General features: G+C 48.4%; 1 protein-coding gene across 8 annotated transcripts in view; it reads left to right on the forward strand.

The window, feature by feature from the left end:
- Nucleotides 1-17,397, forward strand: part of CADPS (calcium dependent secretion activator) — a 418,422-nt gene that overhangs the window by 78,632 nt on the left and 322,393 nt on the right. For all 8 annotated transcript variants that reach the window (XM_075938477.2, XM_075938474.2, XM_075938479.2 and 5 more), the window contains exon 2: nt 16,844-16,957. In XM_075938477.2, the coding sequence (XP_075794592.1) occupies nt 16,844-16,957 (114 nt within the window). The remainder of the gene's footprint in view (nt 1-16,843; nt 16,958-17,397) is intronic.

Consider the following 17,397-nt stretch of genomic DNA (forward strand, 5'->3'; position numbering starts at 1 on the left):
CGCCCCTCTTACCCCAGATCCCCACATGGGCTTATAGCGGTCACAGCTGCTGCTTCAGTTCGAAGGCTGGGGAAGCAGCTACAGAAGGGCTGTGGAGTGCATTGCACATGGTGTGGGTTTTAACCCCTCCAGCCTCTCGCACTTGGTGATGGGGGTGGCTTCTCCCCAATCTAGTGCTATGGCCACATTACCCCAGAATTAATGCACATAATTGGCTATAAGTTCCCTTCTATTTGCTGTATAGACGGAAGCGGCAGACTGAAGCATTCACACCATTCTCGTTTGAACTAGAGCAAACCAAGATTGGGCACTCTTATAAAGCTGATGGAGAATCAACCAGATCCCTTGATAAACGGTTCCAGTGGTTATTTATCCTGACTGTTCACGTGTGCTTTATTTCTACTACAAATTCACCAGGCTTCAGCTTCCAATCATTGGATCTTGTTATACCTGCTTGCCAGCTAGGTTGAAGAGTCCACTGTCAAATATCTGTTCCCCAGGTAGATGCTTTACACTCTGATCAAGTCACACCTTAACCTTATCTTTGTTAGGCTACATAGAAAGGACAAGTGTCTGTGAGTATGTAACAGAAAATGGAGAATTAGACAAAAGAAGCAAATCACTGTCTCTGAGACTGAGGTTCCTACCTTCTTGGACTAGAGCTTTTATTACATCTCTCCATGTTGTATCTTGTGGGAGTAGTACATTAGAGAGAACCCATCAATCAACATCTGTATGGAGTATGGGTACATGAAGCTGCTTCGTGGAAGAGGAATTGTTCATATGCCAGCTGTGCTCCTATTGATCCATGGGTAGTGAACCATCTATAGTCAGCTAGTAAGAGAAATGGCTGAGCCACCTTGGTATCCCTGGATAGTGGTTGTCAGAAACGGAAGCTCTTCAGCACTGTGACAAGGTGTTCCAGACTCTGAGTGTTTTGCTGGAGGCCTCACGGCCTTGCCTCTGGCACTTGTGCTGGAAAAGGGCAATGGTGATGGTCCTCCAGGTTGCCTAGAGTGGTTGCGTGGGACACAGTTGATCAGGGCTGGCTAGTATAAGAGCTGCAGGGGGTAAAGGTGTGAGATTAGTTCCTTGCTGGAGGTGTGTAGGTAGTGGCTGGCTGGCTGAGGGAGCTTCAGGACCTCAGACAGAGCAGGGCTGGGAGAAGCTGGAGGGAGTGTGACACACTGGTTGATGGGCCACCATCAGTAGAGCCCTACGAATCTGTGGCTATCTGCGTCATATCAGTGGAGCTCAGTGGCTCAATTATGCAGATGCAGATACAGATTTTTGTATCCATGCAGGGCTGAGGGAAGGGTGAAGAAAATGCAGGCCACAGGGAAGTAGCCCAGGGAATTAAAGCAGTGGTGCCGCTTTTATAAAGGGACATGGTGGATGGCTATCTACAAGGAGCCAGGACTTGGACCTGGAGTAGATGGTGGATCAAGATGCATGCACCCCCCCATTGCACCTGGACCTGGCCTTTCACACACCCCAGAGAGACAACTGAACTCTTTAGTGACTCAGAATGAGAGCTGGGCCCTGAAACACCCTGAAAGGGGAAGAAATTGCCTCCAAGGAGTATGGCTTGATACCAGGGCCAAGATCATTGCTTGAGTACAGGACTAACTAAGGACCTAGCCCTAAGTAGGGCTAGAGGGAGAGAAAGTGCAGGCTTGTATGCACTCAAACAGGGAGTGTTTGTGAGGCATGAGCACATCCCATTGCAACTAGGTAGCAGATTTAAAATAAACAGAAGGACATTTTCTTCACACAACCTGTGGAACTCCTTGCGAGAGGATGTTGTGAAGACCAGGACTTCAGTAAGGTTAAAAAAAGAGCAAGATAAATTAATGGAGGATGTATCCATCAATCGCTGTTAGCCAGCATGGGTAGGAATGGTATCCTTACACCCTGTTTGTCAGAGGCTGGAAATGGGTGACAGAGGAGGAATCACTTGATTACCTGTTCCGTTCGTTCTCTCTGAGGCATCTGGCATTAGCCACTGGGCTAGATGGGCCTTTGGTCTGACCCAGTATGGCCGTTCATACGTTCTAAGAGCCCTCCCTGCTAATAAGTGTAAAACATATTTGAAATTAAGATATTAAAATGATCAAATCTGATTAAGTAGATAAAAAGATTCCCTGAGACTTGCCAGGAATGATTAAAACTGGAAGGTGCTATGAGTAGTGCTAGTGAGCAGTGAGGTTTCAAAATGCTGTCGTCTTGGGATGTTGTGTTGGGAGAGCAGTGTTGTTGCTGTTCTTATTTAAGATACAACACAGAGGTTAATGTTATTTACTTATCATTGTCCTTGAGCTGACAATGTTTGCCATCATGGACAGTGGAAACCTCAGAAAGGTTTAAAGTATCAATGAGACTCAGAGCTCTGTTTATCTTTTACACTGTGCCCTATTTATTCTGCCAGAGTGCTGTAAGGAGACCTTAGTGTAAAGGAGAATTGGGCCCATAGAAAAGAGAAGGCACAGGAAGATCCAAAGAAAGAGTAGCTTAGTGTGACGGACCGGGCCGTGTCTGGGCACAGCTGAGGGCGTCTGCTCAGGGCAAATTGCTCAACTTCGGGGCTCCTTACAGCCCCCAGACTGGTGACCTCTCCAAACAGGCCACAAACCAGTCCCACAGAGCGCTTCAGCTGCCTGCCTGAAGCCTCACGAGCAAAACCCCTCCAACACCCCAGCAATATCCGTGCCCCAGATGGCCCCGGGCCTCATACACAGGTGGGAGGGGACTTAGCACCCAATCCCACCTACCCCGAACAAGTCCTGTCCGGTTCCAAGAAACCAGACACAGATCCCTGGTCAATTTACACTCTGGACCTTACCCACAAATCACGCTGAGCCAATGCTTTAGCATCTAACATCTAAAGGTTTATTACCACAAGAAAGAAAAGCATGAGAGTAAGGTTGTTAAAGGATAGTACGTTACATGCACCGAATCTCCCAGTTCTCGATGCAGGCTCTAGCAGAGATGTTACAGCTGCTGGCTTAAAAGTTCTTGTTGCGCATCCTCCGATCAGGATGGGTCACAGTTCTTCCTGGCTCTTTGATCCCTGCACTGCTGCCTCTGGGATGAAGTGCTGAGCTGAGTACCAAGATGGAGTCGACCAGCAGGTCACCTGGCCAACGGCCTATCCCTGTGCTCCCTGCTGGCAGCCCTCAGGTGTCAGCCCTCATTCTTTAGGTGTGTCCTTGGCCCATTGAGTGCCATTGTCCCACAGGGCCTCGCTAATTAGCATGTCCATAGGCTGGGCTCTGCCCAATGCTCAACCACATGCAGAGAAATATTCAGTATCTACACAGATTACAGATTCCTAACTACACACACAGACATTATACAATCACTTGAACAGCGTACATAGGATTAGCAGACAGTAAGCTTCTATTCAACACCCCACATGGCCCCCTTTATACAATTTTTGGGGCCAACACTCCCACCTATGGGTGCAGCAGTGATCTGGCTGCTTCCCTCAAATTTGGTAACGTGACACTTAGTCTATTCTATTAGGCTTAAATTCATATAGGCTACATCTACACTGCTACGCTATTTCGGGGTACCGGAGTAACCTGAAATAGCTAACCCACATCTTCACAGCAAGCCCGTTATTTTGAAATATAATGGGCTCATTATTCCCTGTAAAGCTGTTTCCACGAGGGTTAAAGGACACTTCGGAATAGCAAGTTATTTCAAAACTTGATGCTGTGTAGACAGCGCCAAATTATGAAATAAGCTGTTTTGAAATAAAATACACAATTTGCACAGCTCAAATTGCGTATCTTATTTTGAGCTGCGGCACAGTGTAGAAACACCCAGAGTGCCCTCCTCACTTGGGCATGTGGGCATCTTCCAGTGATACATTAGTTGAGGCTAATAGTTATGTAAAGACTTCACTATCTTATTGTGGACTTTGAAGAAGTCTTTAGGAGAGAGTTAGATGATAAGATAATAGGAGATTCTGGTTGGAACTGCCTTGGAGTCTGAGAGGTGGACACCAGAGTTTTGGCTGACGGAGTCTGAGAGTTGTGCGGGGGAGGTATACCCCTCTGAGTGCTTTGAAGGTGGCTACTGAGTTAAAGCATCCACAGGCAGTAAACCTGGAAGCTGCCCTCGAAAGAGAAGAGGTGCCATACATTTGGAATCTTACACTGAGCGTATCATACAAAATGACAATACTGTAGTTTTAGCTCAGGCCTGCAAGGAGATAAAAACCATCTTGTACCCATGTGAACAGAGTTGCCTGTGATCTGTATTTTCTGGTTCGTTCTATTTAATCCATTTTAAAAGATGATATTTCAGTTTATCAATGGCTAAGAGAGGCATGTGTGCAATTAGCAAATGACCGTATGGCTTACTGGAAGTGTTCAGTGAGAGCTTGGCTCTGCACGTACGTATAACACAAGCTGCATGGTTTGTTCTTGTGAGCGTCAGTTCAGTTGCAGTAGGTAAGAGGCTAGTGGATGCTCTGATTCCAATTATGGGCTGAGGAAATCAGGCATCGATCTGACCTTTGATCAGCGGTGATTATCCTGGTTATCTTACACCCAATATGTAATTAGGTAGACGGCTACATCTCTTAGCCTCCCTGATCTCTGAAATGAGCATGCATTCTACACGCTTGTGATTTTCCCTGTGCAGTTTGACGATCAAACTAGGCACTGACTGTCCTCATTATGGATGATTCTCACTTTGTCTAGCACAGGTGATCCGCCTTTGCCTGACCCTCATCTCTGTCCCCTGGGGAGCAGAACTGGAAAAAAGCTGGAAATATGGTACGGGCTAGCTTTGAGGGGTGTGAAACAAGTCCAAGGCCTCATTTTCTACCAGCTTAGAAGAATGTATGGCTCCTGGAAGTATGGGTGCTGAGGAGTGAGGGCCGCATGCGGAGTGTGCTGTTAGCAGTACTACTTACGTGTCTGAAAACAGGGCAATCCTCAAGGGCAGGCGACGTGAGGAGACAGCAAGAACGTGCTGCTGCTCATGTGAATGGTAACATAGTCGCTTGGGTACCCAACTGCCGTGGGGAATGAGGTTCTGCCTCTTATCACTGTGCCGATCTGGCTGCTGGGGAAAATAACTGAGTCAGTGCTCTCTTCTCCCTGGTCTTGTTCCTTTGCAGCCCACTGCATGGCATGCAGGGCAGTGGGGATGCAATGCGGGGGTGAGTGGGAGCTCTTTGTGCGTGCGGTTCATGGCAACCACTAGGCATGATCCCATGCCCTGGGCCTCCGTGAATCTCAGTCCTCTTCCAGCTTTATGAAAGGGCCCACAGAATGAAAAAGGGTGGCTCCGTGTGAGAGGAAGGGACACGTCCGCATAGATGTAGCCCTAGCCAGACTCCCCTTCCTTGTAACAAGGCGTTCGCTTCATTCCCCTTGTTGGCCTTATTCCCGCAACTTGGTGGGAGTGCAGGAGAGCTCTCTGTAATGCTGGGTTGGGTCCTTCTGCCCTCCTTCTCCTGCCCAATGCTTGGATGCATAACACTCTGCAGAACCCTTTGTCCGCACATCAGCCCTGGGGAGGGTGGGCAAGTGCTATTAACGTGATCGAGTGGGTTTGAAATTAGGCAAAGAACAGACTTCGCATCTTCCTGAGGCTTGCAGTCGGTGCAATGTGGAATTCTGCTTGCGGAGAGGCTATTTTTGAGAAGTTACTTCCCTTTATGATGGTTCTGCTATGAAGGAGCATCCACCATTCATCATCGTGTGACCCCAAACTCTCCAGCGTCTGCCCCCAAATCAGTATTATGACCCTCTGTGGCAGGTTTTGCATGTGACTTTGAGACACCTAAATGATACGTAAAATCATGTGTGGGCGTGACTGTGTGGAATCCTGCGTTTTTCACTCAGGCTTGCTTAAACAGAACTCATGACATCCCGGTCTTGGAGTGCCTGATGCAGACAGAGGCATACGCATAGCAGGTGCTCAGGGCGGAGTTGTTCCAACTCGGTGACCCATGCCTCGTTTCTGGGGTTGCTAAACAAGTGCACAGGACAAAATATGTATACAGGGTGACGGGGCATGTGCCTCGCACTGGCCCTGTAAGGGTAAAACCCAGCCCAGGGAGAGGGCTGAGAGCCAAGCCCACAGCTGAGGCAGGTACTACCAATTAGGGCCCAGTGGGGGGGCTGTGTAAATAAGGGCTCCCCCAAGGAGGGAAGGGAGATGTTGCCGGCTAGAGTAAGTCTCAGGTCCGACACTGGGTTCTCAGAGTAGAAAAATACACTGCACAGGTATCTGTCAAATACAAGCAGTTTATTTTCTGACCGCTATCAGCTGCACCCCTTAATTAAAGAACAAGATAGGAAAAGCGGCATCTTACATCCCTTCTGCAAGCTGGGGACCCTGTTTCAGCTGCGGGCGAAGTGGGAGATCATCTAGGCTTCCGAGATGCTGGTACCAAAGCCCATCGGTGAAGTCCAAATTGCCATACTCGTGTGCAGCTTATATACAGGTTTTTACCCTGTTTTGCAGTTTGGAAGTTTCTGGGGGTTACTCATCACTTGTTACAGCATGGCTCAGCTGTACTGCTTGTCCTGTGGCTGTTTACATGAGCAGTACATTTAGGTAAACAAGATTGTTTATATGTTCCTGCCCTTTACCCTTATCTATAACTTGTTCTTGCGACAGCGGCACCACCGTTTATCTTAAATGGCGAATGTTCCTAGAGGCTTGCTTCTGGCTCATCAGTAGTGGGGGGCGGGGAGAATGCAGGCCTCACCACCCCTATACTTCACACGTACAGAGTTCCTCCACAGTTAACCCCTATGGACTTGCTCGAACTGGGGAGCAGGAAGGACCTGGCTACCAAGGAAGCTTGGAGGCTTCCCAAGATGGAGCAGAGCTGGAGAAAGGCAGCTAGAGCTGAGGAGCTCTGACCTGAGACGAGACCTGGGAGTGCTAGAGCTGCAGGGGGGCAGCCAAGATAGGAGAAGACAGCAGGTCCACACCCCGTTGCCAATGATAAGTGGCCATTTCAGACTGGTTTTGCCCCTGTGGCAGGGGCTAGATGAAGACTGGCAGTGGACCACTGAGGCAAGGCAAGTACAGGGGAATTATGGGTGCCCTGGGAGGGGAGAACACCAGAGTGCAGAGACTGATAAGCGCCACCCTGGAAGGGGGCTGAGAGACTCTGCAGTGGGCACTGCCGGAGGGCGGTGTCCTGAAGGGGGCGCCTTGGTCCGGGAGAGCGACGTGGGTCCCGAACTGGAACATGGCTGGAGGACACAGGGAGACACCAGCCAGAAGGATGCGCCGTGGCAACGAACTAATTCCCACTGCTACTGACAAAAGGTGCCGTGGCGGTGAGTACACCCCTGTGACGGGGCTAGCGAAGATGGTAAAGGTTTCTGGTGGCAGAGCAGGAAACACGTTCTTCTCAAAGCTGTAGTCAATTCTGTTTTTTATGGCTCAGCGTGTGTGGATCCAAGGGCCAAACTAGCTATTTTGTACTTTAAATAGCAGCTATGAACTACTCCATTACCTAAATGCACCATTATATTAATGAGACAGCTCATTGGGATCCAAAAATGTAGGCATCAACTTACGCAAATCCAGCAACCTTCAGTGGCTCTAATGTGCACCCATGACTCACTGACTTCCCTATGGCCAGCCCACAGTGCACGTGGCCTCCTCGCCGTGGGGGTGAAGGCTCCAAAAAGGAGCAAAGGGTGGGAAAGTGCTGGAAGACAAACGAACGTGATAATGCGAGAACTGAACTTGTCACTACAGCACTGCTCAATGTGGCCATCTCTTCGCTTCTCTTCTCACAACTCCGGCACACTTTTCTAGAGCTCCCTTGGGATCCAGTTGAATCTGTTGGAGTGACTCTCAGTTCAGTGGGGTTGTACAGATGCCAGAGCACAAAACCAGACCGTGGTCCTGCCCAGAGAGCGTGGAAGGCTGGTGTGAAGTATTGAGGGCATCAAAGTTGTTCAGTGGTGCAGTTGCTGTTTTCGGGCCACTTGGGGTATGTCTAATTTGCACTAATTTGCATATCTTCAGTTTGCTTTTTCGGAAGCAGGTTTTTTGAAAGTGAAAGTAGTCTGGATGCACTTTTTGGGGGGGGGAAACCCTTTTTCGAAAAAAAACTGCTCTTCCTAAAAAAAGGTTTATGCGATTTTTCGAAAAAAGAGGGTTTTTTCCCCAAAAACACCCCGCATCCAGACTACTTTCTCTTTCAAAAAATTCACTTTTGAAAAAGTGATCGGAAGAAGATATGCAAATTAGTGCTGAATTTGCATATCTCCTTTCAGGAAAAACATGTAGTCTAGACCTACCCTTGTAAGCATACCATGGAAGCGAACTAAGCGAAAAATCCTTTTTCTGTATTGGCCTCTTCTACGTCCTTCTTGCATCTGTTCAGCAAGATAGAGGCTATTTTTATGTGGACCCTTATTCGCTAGGTAGCTCATATTGCCTCTAACATACATGCCAAAATAATGTAGGCGGACCCCGATTTCACAACGCATATAAATGTGCTCAGTGTGAGCCAGAGTGGCCACATGGAAATCAAGGATACGACTCGTGTGCTTAAAGTTGAGCCTCTGCTTAAGTATCCAGCTAACTATTGAGCACGAAGGTCCAGTTGGAGATCTCTGGAGGGGCGTGTGTAGGTCGGCTTAGATAGCGCTGCTGTTGAAATAAAGCAAGGCCAGCAGATGGGTTTAGCCCATTCTGGATGGGGTTCTGCTGCTGGGGCATGCTAGGCAATTTGATCAGGGAACTGTAGTCAACAGGGGTGCCGCTCCCACGCTTTGCTGAATCAGGGTGCATGTCCCAGGTGCTATTTGGCTCGACTTACCTGATTCTGGAGAATCTGGTGTTGAGCTGGTGAGAACATGTCCCTCCTGTTGCCGCGTGATGCATTTTTTAAGGTAGTTCAAGCTGACTTTAACATCTCAGGCAGAGGACACTTCCACGGACAATCCATGACATTTTCAGAAGGTAGAAATTCCCATGGCCCTGCCCTACGCGTAGCGTTGAAGGGTTATTGACAGAGGGAGCTGTCCACATTGCAACTCGTTAGCTCTTTGCTGATAGAAGTTGCTAGAACCAAGCAGGGCAGACGTTTCCTTCATTTACAATAATTATTTTGCTCTCCAGAAGGGCCTCATGCAAGAAGGCACTCTGCCGACTGCAGAATCTACATCTAGGCACTGAGCTTGGTCTCTAGGGCCGAGAGCTGGGAATAATGTTGAGGGATCTGCCAAGGGTTGGTCTTGAAGTGACTGTGCTAGACTGGAAACTGGCGGACTCTGGGTTTAATGCCTGGCTTTGCTGCGTATTCCCTATGGGTGCATCTACGCTGCGGCGTTATTTCAGAAAAACGGCTGTTACTCCAAAATCACCATGTGAGCATCTACACAGCCATTCTGTTTCGAAATAATTTCGAGATAACGGACAGCTTATTCCAACTTCTGTAAACCTCATTCCACGAGGAATAACGCCTCTTCCAAAATAGCTATTTCGGAAGAGCAATAGTGTGAACGCTCCACTGCTGCTATTTCGAAATATTCCTCTCCAGGGCCATTCAAACTAATTGTTCCCCCATTCCTGCAGGGCTCTGAATTGAGGGAGTGCGTCCACATTAGGGAAGCCTGCCTCGGACTCATTTGGAGGCTTCTCTACAGTGTAGACGTGCTATTTTGAAATAAACTCTGTTGGAGTATTTCTTCCAGAATAGTTTATTTTGAAATAAGTGTGCAGTGTAGACAGACCCTATGTGACTGTAGCCCACTGGTTTAGCACGGTCTAGATTCAGATACAACCTCGTCTGACTTGTCCAGAGTCCTGTATGGAACTTTTGCTGGGAGGGTTTTATTTCAGTGTTGCTTATACTTGTTCCTCACTTGCTCAATTTAAGCTAAACCGAAGTAAGGCTGGCTTAAACCGCAATGAGCATTCACACCATCTTTTGCACCACCTCCAATCCGGTTTGAAGTCACACCTTTATTTAAACTGGGGCAACTCTGCCTGTAGACAAGCCTTTGTCACCCCATGTCCTATCTCTTCATCTGTAAAAGGAAGGTAATAATTCTTCCACTCCCCTCACTCTTTGCCTGTTCACATTGTGAGCTCTTTGGGGCTGGACAGGGCTCATACTTTGTCCTTGTAGCAGAAGGGAGGCCCTGGGGTTTGGATGGTTTCTTCTTAGTGCTGCTTTAATAAAATGGGTTGTCCCTGTCATAACCCAAGCTAACATGAAGCGTCAGGGAGCTGTGTCTGACAACCAACTCAAGGAACCCATGGATGGGGGAGTTTGAAAGGCATGCACACGAGGGATGTTAGATAATCGTGTGTTAGTAATCGTGCAGCTGCAACAATTTTCAGCAGTTACACAGTTACTAAAATAACAGCAGCAGCAGGTGACAGGTGGAGCCAGTTTGGGAGGAGATCTGGTTTAAAAATCGGCTACCTGTGCTGACCAGCTCCCACCTGAGCTGCCGCTTCTGATACAATGGAACCAGTGCATGGCAGCAGTAGCCCCATTCTGTGGATGTCCGAGCTCCCTGTGAACAGAGGCTGCTTTGGCATCCCACAGAGCAGCCTCTATCTGTGGGGAACTTGGGCCCCCCATGGACAGGGCTGTTGCTGCCTCTGTTTTCTAGAGGCAGCAGTGTGGGGTGGCAGGCAGCTCCCCTGTGTATTTTTCATTTAAAACTTGGACCGCTGGGTTGGGGCTGAGCCCACCTGTTGATCCACGTTATAAATGCAGCATACATGGGATGGTGGGTCGGTTAACCGGCACGTTAACTGATAAGTAATGGCTTATCGATTAACTGGTTAATGAATACTGTGTGGCCATCCCTAGTGTGCATATAACAGAAGTGTGTTCTGGCCAGTGTTTCTTTTACTTCTGTGGACTGTGATCAAACGCGTTTTCTTGTTTACTTAGGGTTATGGCAGACGAAATTCCTTCTCTGATCATCTGTTTCCTTAGCATTGCAAAAGCTAAATAGAATATGAGAGCAATTTAATTTTCAGCTCGAAATTGACTTTCTCTTGATGACATTCATAGCTGGCGGAAGAGGGAAAAGATCAATAAACCAGTGCTATTTTGCAGCCTGAGGTGGAATACATGAGAACATTAAGGTGCTATTAAGTAACACTGCACATGGAATGGGAGTGAAAAAAGGGGGCCTTCCTCACCCAACTGTGTGGTGGGTTATTTTTTGTGTTCTGTGTTTGAATAAAACACCCCACAGCTCTAAGGAACATTCCAACAATGCTTTTACGCTGCAGCCCGGAGTAATTAACAGTGCACGAGATGGATGCTGTTAGTCTCCAGAAATGTCAGGCAACATCACTCACTTTGAGTGCAGTTCAGCCGGCTTCCTGCATAAGTGCCAGGGAAAAACCACTTCTTTGTTTGCTAGTAATTACAGAGACGGGGACTCTTGGAAATTGCTGTGAGAAGTAACACGACGCGCTGAAAATTTAATACCAAATACTCAGATGGACTGATCTAAAAAAAACATAAAACCAAACCAGCACGTGGCACTTGGCATCCCCAAAATGCAGCACAAAATGTATCAGCTCCCCTGGTTTGCGGTGCAGGGGTGTACCACAGCTCTGGAGGTCAGTGGCGTTTCGGTGACTTTTCCAAGCATCTAAGATGTTCCTTGCTATCTTGCATATTGTGGCATTGTGTATCCCTTCAAAGTGCTGCCATAGAAGCAGACCTAGTGGCATTTTCCTGTAGCTTCTCTGGTCTCCCCTGGCTTGGCGCACTGTTTTCGTTCATGGGCCTTTCGCCAGTTTTTAGTCAATTTCCCAGGACTTCCATCCAACTCAAACTGAACAAATTAGTTGAGCTTTGGAAATACTGTCTCGCCTGTTGGTACAATGGCTGCCTGCAGGTGACAGAACTTGTTGCCAGCTGGCACACTTGGATTTGTTTTCAACAGGCTGGCTAATAAATGTGTCCCAGTGGAACTGAGTTTCCTTGAGAGCTGAGAGCCCTGAATTGTCCCATATCACCTAACCAGGAACTCCATTTATCCATTTCAGCAGAACTCACCACTGATCTCATTTTCACTCCATTTTACTCCGTTAGCAGAGCAGGCAGGTCTAGGGTGCTGCCTAACAATACCGCATCCCTGCTGACATGCTTCTATTTCAGGAGCTGGAGGACGGAATAGATAGGGCTGGTTTTGCTGCTTTCAGACCAGGTGCTCCAATGGCAAGGAATGAAAGGGTTTGTCTGAGCCTCGCACTTAATTATTGGGTTTGAAAAACACAGGCTAGGAAAAGGCTAAATTTGTGCTAGACGCTGTGGGTACATCTACACTTGCTCCCTATCTCGAGATAGGGGTGCAAATGTAGGGTACCGAAATCGCTAATGAATCGTGGGATTTAAATATGCCGCACTTAATTAGCATAATCGCGTCCGGGTGTCATTTTGAAATTGCGTTATTCTGAAATAAAACGCCCCGTGTAGCAGCGTTATTTCGAGAGAAAACCCTTCTCTCCAAATAACTGTTACATTTTATGAGGAGTAACAGTTATTCCGAGAGAAGGGTTTTCTCTCAAAATAACGCTGCTACCCAGGGCGTTTTATTTCACAATAACGTGATTTCAAAATGGCGCCCGGATGCGATATGCTAGTTAAACGCGGGATATTTACATCCTGTGCTTCATTAGCAATTTCAGTACACTACATTTGCATCCCTATCTCGAGATAGGGAGCAAGTGTAGATGTACTCGGTGTGTATTTGTGTCTGGAGCAGGGAGGCCTTTTCCCTTCCTCCTCTCCCCATCTCTCGAAGGGGAAATGCAGGGTTGCTTCTCACTTTCGTAAACAAGCAGTGCCAACTCTAATTCAGTTTTTATAAAGCAGCTTTCCCGTGGCCCTAAAATAAACCAGACCAGGTGGTCTCACCGCATTCCCTTCACCCTTCAACCTGTCCACGAGGACATTCAAAAGTTAATCCCCACCCGTCACAATATTCCTTAGCTGCCTCCGTTTGCACGGAGTTGTCATCGAGTCCCATTTATATTTCTGACTAGCTCCCGGAACTACATTTTGTCAATAGCTATATCCAACTGGACTGCATTGTCTGCATCTCTCTGCTTTATTATTAATTTGAAGAGAGATTTTAATATCCAGTTTGATAACTTGGCCATTTTAGAACCATCATTACTTTGATTTCCCTCTTACATGTTGAATTAGTCTGTTTCCTAAGTTATGGTTCCTTCTCCCCCTAAGGTAGTTGTACAAACTCGTCATTCTTCCCAGTGCCTTTTGCTGGCACTAACTTGTTCTGCTTTTTCTCACCTTATCTTTCTTTTCTCTTCAAGACTTAATTAGCTACATAGAGTTTGTTTAGTTTCCCTTGTCTAGATTCTTTCTTATCCTCAAATTGAGGTTCAGGGACACCCAGAGCATGGAGTGACATCCCTGAGAGTCTTGGCTAATAGTCATTGCTGGACCTGTCATTCATTAATTTATCTAATTCTTTTTAGAATCCATGTATATGTTCATTGAATCCAGTTATACTTCAGTATTATTTATATTTAGCATTATTTCCTGTTAACCTTTCATTTCTCGTGCTCCTCACATGTGAACAAACTTTGAATTTTTTTATTATTGCAGTGATGCTTTTGATGATATTCTGCTTAATTGCTTCTACGTGCGTTAGTTACACAGTAAGAGGCAGGACTGGGGTGCTAGTTTGCAAACAGGGTTTTGTACCTGTTTAACCCCCTTTTAGACATTAATATAGCTAAATTAGTGCATCCTCATCATATATATAGTAGCCCATTGTCTGTGAGTCTGTAACGCTGACATACGTGGCCCCGCCCCCTGGCCCCGCCCCCCTTCCCCTCCCTGTCTGGTGCACTGCGTCACTCAGCTGAGTGGCGGCGCTCCCACCGGGCCCAGCTGAGCAGCACTGCTCAGCTGGGCCCCTAGGGGGGAGCAAGCAGCGGCAAGTGGCCTTTGTGGGTCTGTGCTCCGCTTGCCACCGCTTGCTTCCCCGCCGGGGCCCAGCTGAGCAGCACAGCGTGCCACGGAGGGAGGGGAAGGGGGGCGGAGCTGGCCGGAAGGGGGGCGGGAAGCAGAGCTAGGGAGGATCGGGGGCTGTGGGGCTGGAGGGAAGGATGGGGGGCCTGGAGGAAGGGGGGAGGGAAGCAGAGCTGGTGGGGGGCCGTGGGGCTGGCTGGTGGGAAGCAGAGCTGGGGAGGGATTGGGGGCCATGGAGCTGGATGGGAGGAGGGAGGCGGGAAGCAGACCTGGTGGTTGGGGGGGGGGGGGTGCAGCCACTGGCCGCAGCCGAACCCCAAACAGCCGCTTGCCGCCGCTTGCTCCCCGGCCGCGGCCCAGCTGAATGGCGCTGGTGCTGCGCCGCTCAGCTCAGCTGAGCCTCGGTGGGACAGGAAGGGGGGTGGGGCGGTGATGTACTTGGCCAGGGGGTGGGGCCATGTATGTTACTGCCCCCCCTTCCTCTTCCAGCCATGGCGATGAGTGGTGCGCCCCTCAGCCAGGCCACCACGGGAGGGGCGGGGGTGATGACGTAGACAGCCCCGCCCCGTGGCTGAGTATGTCACCGCCCCGCCCCTCCTCCCACGTGGCGGCCTAGCTGAGCGCGCAACACTCAGCCGAGCCACCATGGAGGGAGGGGAAGGGGGCGGGGCGGTGACATACATGGCCAAGGGGCGGGGCTGTGTATGTCACCACCCCCTTCCCCTCTCGCTGTGGCACTCAGCTGAGTGCTGTGCCCCTCAGCCGGGCCGCCAGGGGAGCCAGCAGCGCAAGGGGCTGTTTGGGTTCTCCCGGGGTGGGAGGGGAGGGGAAGGGAAGGCGGTGACATACATGGCCCCGCCCCCTGGCTGTGTACATCACCGCCACGCCCCCCTCCCTCGTGGCAGCCTGGCTGAGCAGGCAGCACTCAGCCATGCACCATGGCGGGAGGGAGGGGGAAGAGAAGGGGGGGCGGGGAGGGATGGAGAGGAGAGAGGCAGGAGAAGAGAAAGGGAGAGTGAGAGGCAGGAGTGGGAGAAGAGAAAGAAAGAGATGGAGAGAGAGGCAGGAGGCGGAGGAGAGCTGGGGGGGAGTCAGTAGGAGGGGAGAGAGAGAGAGCGCGTGCTCAGGAGAGACATGAAAATCCCGTCTTATGACAGGCTAATTGGCTAGTTACTGTACATTCAGTCAGACTGGTAAAAGGGTGTTTATAGCTTGTCTCAGTGTATCAGCTGGGATGTGGGGCTTGTATCCGTTGTAAACTCCTGTTTCTCAACTGATGTAGTTAGATCAGTACAAAAACTGCTATAGCCTGACAGCAGGCTGATTTTGATCTTTAAGTTTCCTGTGGATGTCTCTGGGCCAGAATCCATAGAACTGTGCTGTGAACTGGGGTGTTAAAGATCTATCAGCTGGAGCTGGAGCAAAACGCGGCTTGACAGAATTAAGGATGTGAATGGGTAACTGGTTAACCAGTTACCTAGTAAGCTTCGGTACCCAGGAGCAGTCCGCCATAGGTGGGTGGCAACTTCAGCCCCGTAGGGGTCAGGAGCTGGCCGCCCGGCACAGAGAGGGCCCAGGGGATCAAGAACGGGCCGCCCCACACCAGGAGCAGGATCCTGCTTAATCAACTAACCCGTTAACCCTAAGGTTTAACGGGTTAACTGATTAACCAGGATTTTACGTCCCTAGTTAAAATGGCTTAAGCTGTGCTGATTTTGGTATTCAGAGTGTGTGCAAAATGAGAGTAATGTAATGCCCCTTCTTTCAACCAGTATCCGTACAGTGGAAGTCCTTGTCTAAGCCAAGAATAGGCTTGACCATAAACTAACCTGGGTTTAAATATGCGAAACTGCTTGTACGATAGGTGTTGAGTCATGTCACAAATTGGGTCCTAAGTGGGCCAAATTGCATATCTGTTTTTTTTTTAAATCCGCTGTCTTTCCTAGTCAAGGTATAAGAGAGCACCCTTCTAAAGCCACATGTAAACTAGATCGTGGCTTGTCACCACTAAACCTGGCCAAAATCCTGGCCAGGGATGGAAGAGGTAATTTGCAATTTCACTTACCTGATACCCCTCCCACCATACTTGTGGACAATAAAGTAAAACAGCTGTAGTCCTGGATACCTGCGCGTGACTGGAGCTTGTCATAGGAAAAGTAAGGGGTGTCTTTCATTCTGTGGAAATGCTGAATCCAATGTTGAAAGGATAAGCCAATGAAGGATAAACAGGTGACTGGACTTGATGACCTCTTGAAGTCCTCTCCGGTTCTAGGATTCTGTGATACAACCCATTCTAGATGCCCACCTTAGTTTTGCCTGGTAGTCTACATAACTGCAGGGCAGACATACTTTTTCCAGGAGTTCTTGTGAAGTTCTTTCCCTAAACCAAATTCAGTACTTAATTATTAAGTGCATACATTGTCGTCAACCAACATCTTATTGTAAACCACAAGATGAAAGCAGAGAGATGTTTCAACTCACTTTTTTCTGGTCGATTGTTCCTGGTGGTTCGTATTACAGTTGGTTAAGAAGTAGTTCTATTCAGAAACATCCCAATTTGGAGGCTGTAGCAATTTTTTGTCTTTGGGGGGAAAAGTTGTGAATGTAGCGGATTGTTGCCCAGAATTATTTCAAATGCTCTTAGGTGTGGCCAACAATATGAATACCCTTGCTGGAATGAAGGTGTTCTTAACTTATTCAAACTCTGTTATCCCATTGGCAAAAAAAAATTGTTATAGGTGTTCCTCGTGGTTGCGCAGGTATGAAGCAAGGGTGACAAGCCATTGCAAGACAGAATGTGATCTACGGTTATTTATTTCCATTTTGCTAACTCATCTCTTTTCATTTGAAATGTCTTTACAGATAAGCAAGCAGCAGCTCCAGATAGTGAAGGATCGGTTCCAAGCATTTCTCAATGGAGAAACGCAGATTGTGGCTGACGAAGCTTTTATCAATGCAGTCCAGAGTTATTACGAGGTAAGGCCGGGGAGAGGGGGCAATTGTTGGGGATGAAATACACAATGTGTGCTGCTCTGAACGGTTTCTTATGAATAAGTGTTCCGTGGCCCCTTCTGCTATAGTAGCCCCATCCAAACCTCTATGGACGTGCTCTGAAAGTCAACAAACTCAGCGCGGTTTGAACCAAATCTCCCAAAATATTTTAAAGAAAAAAAAAAAAAATTTATGGGTTCAATGGTTAAAACATCTGCGCTACATTTCAGTGCCATGCTTAATATGGTGGACTCCTGCTTCAGATTCTTAATTTTGGGTTACATTTTGTGCTAATGGGTCCCTCCACATTGCTACGGAGGCCTCTTGGGCCAAATTCTCCTTTCCAGCTGGCCTAGTGGTATGTAAATATCAGGGATGAATGTAGCCCATTGGGGTGACGTGGAACTCAAAAAAAGAGAAAGTGA

Source organism: Pelodiscus sinensis, chromosome 11 (genome assembly GCF_052426305.1).
Source record: "Pelodiscus sinensis isolate ZL-2025 chromosome 11, ASM5242630v1, whole genome shotgun sequence".
Classification (NCBI taxonomy): Eukaryota; Metazoa; Chordata; order Testudines; family Trionychidae; genus Pelodiscus; species Pelodiscus sinensis.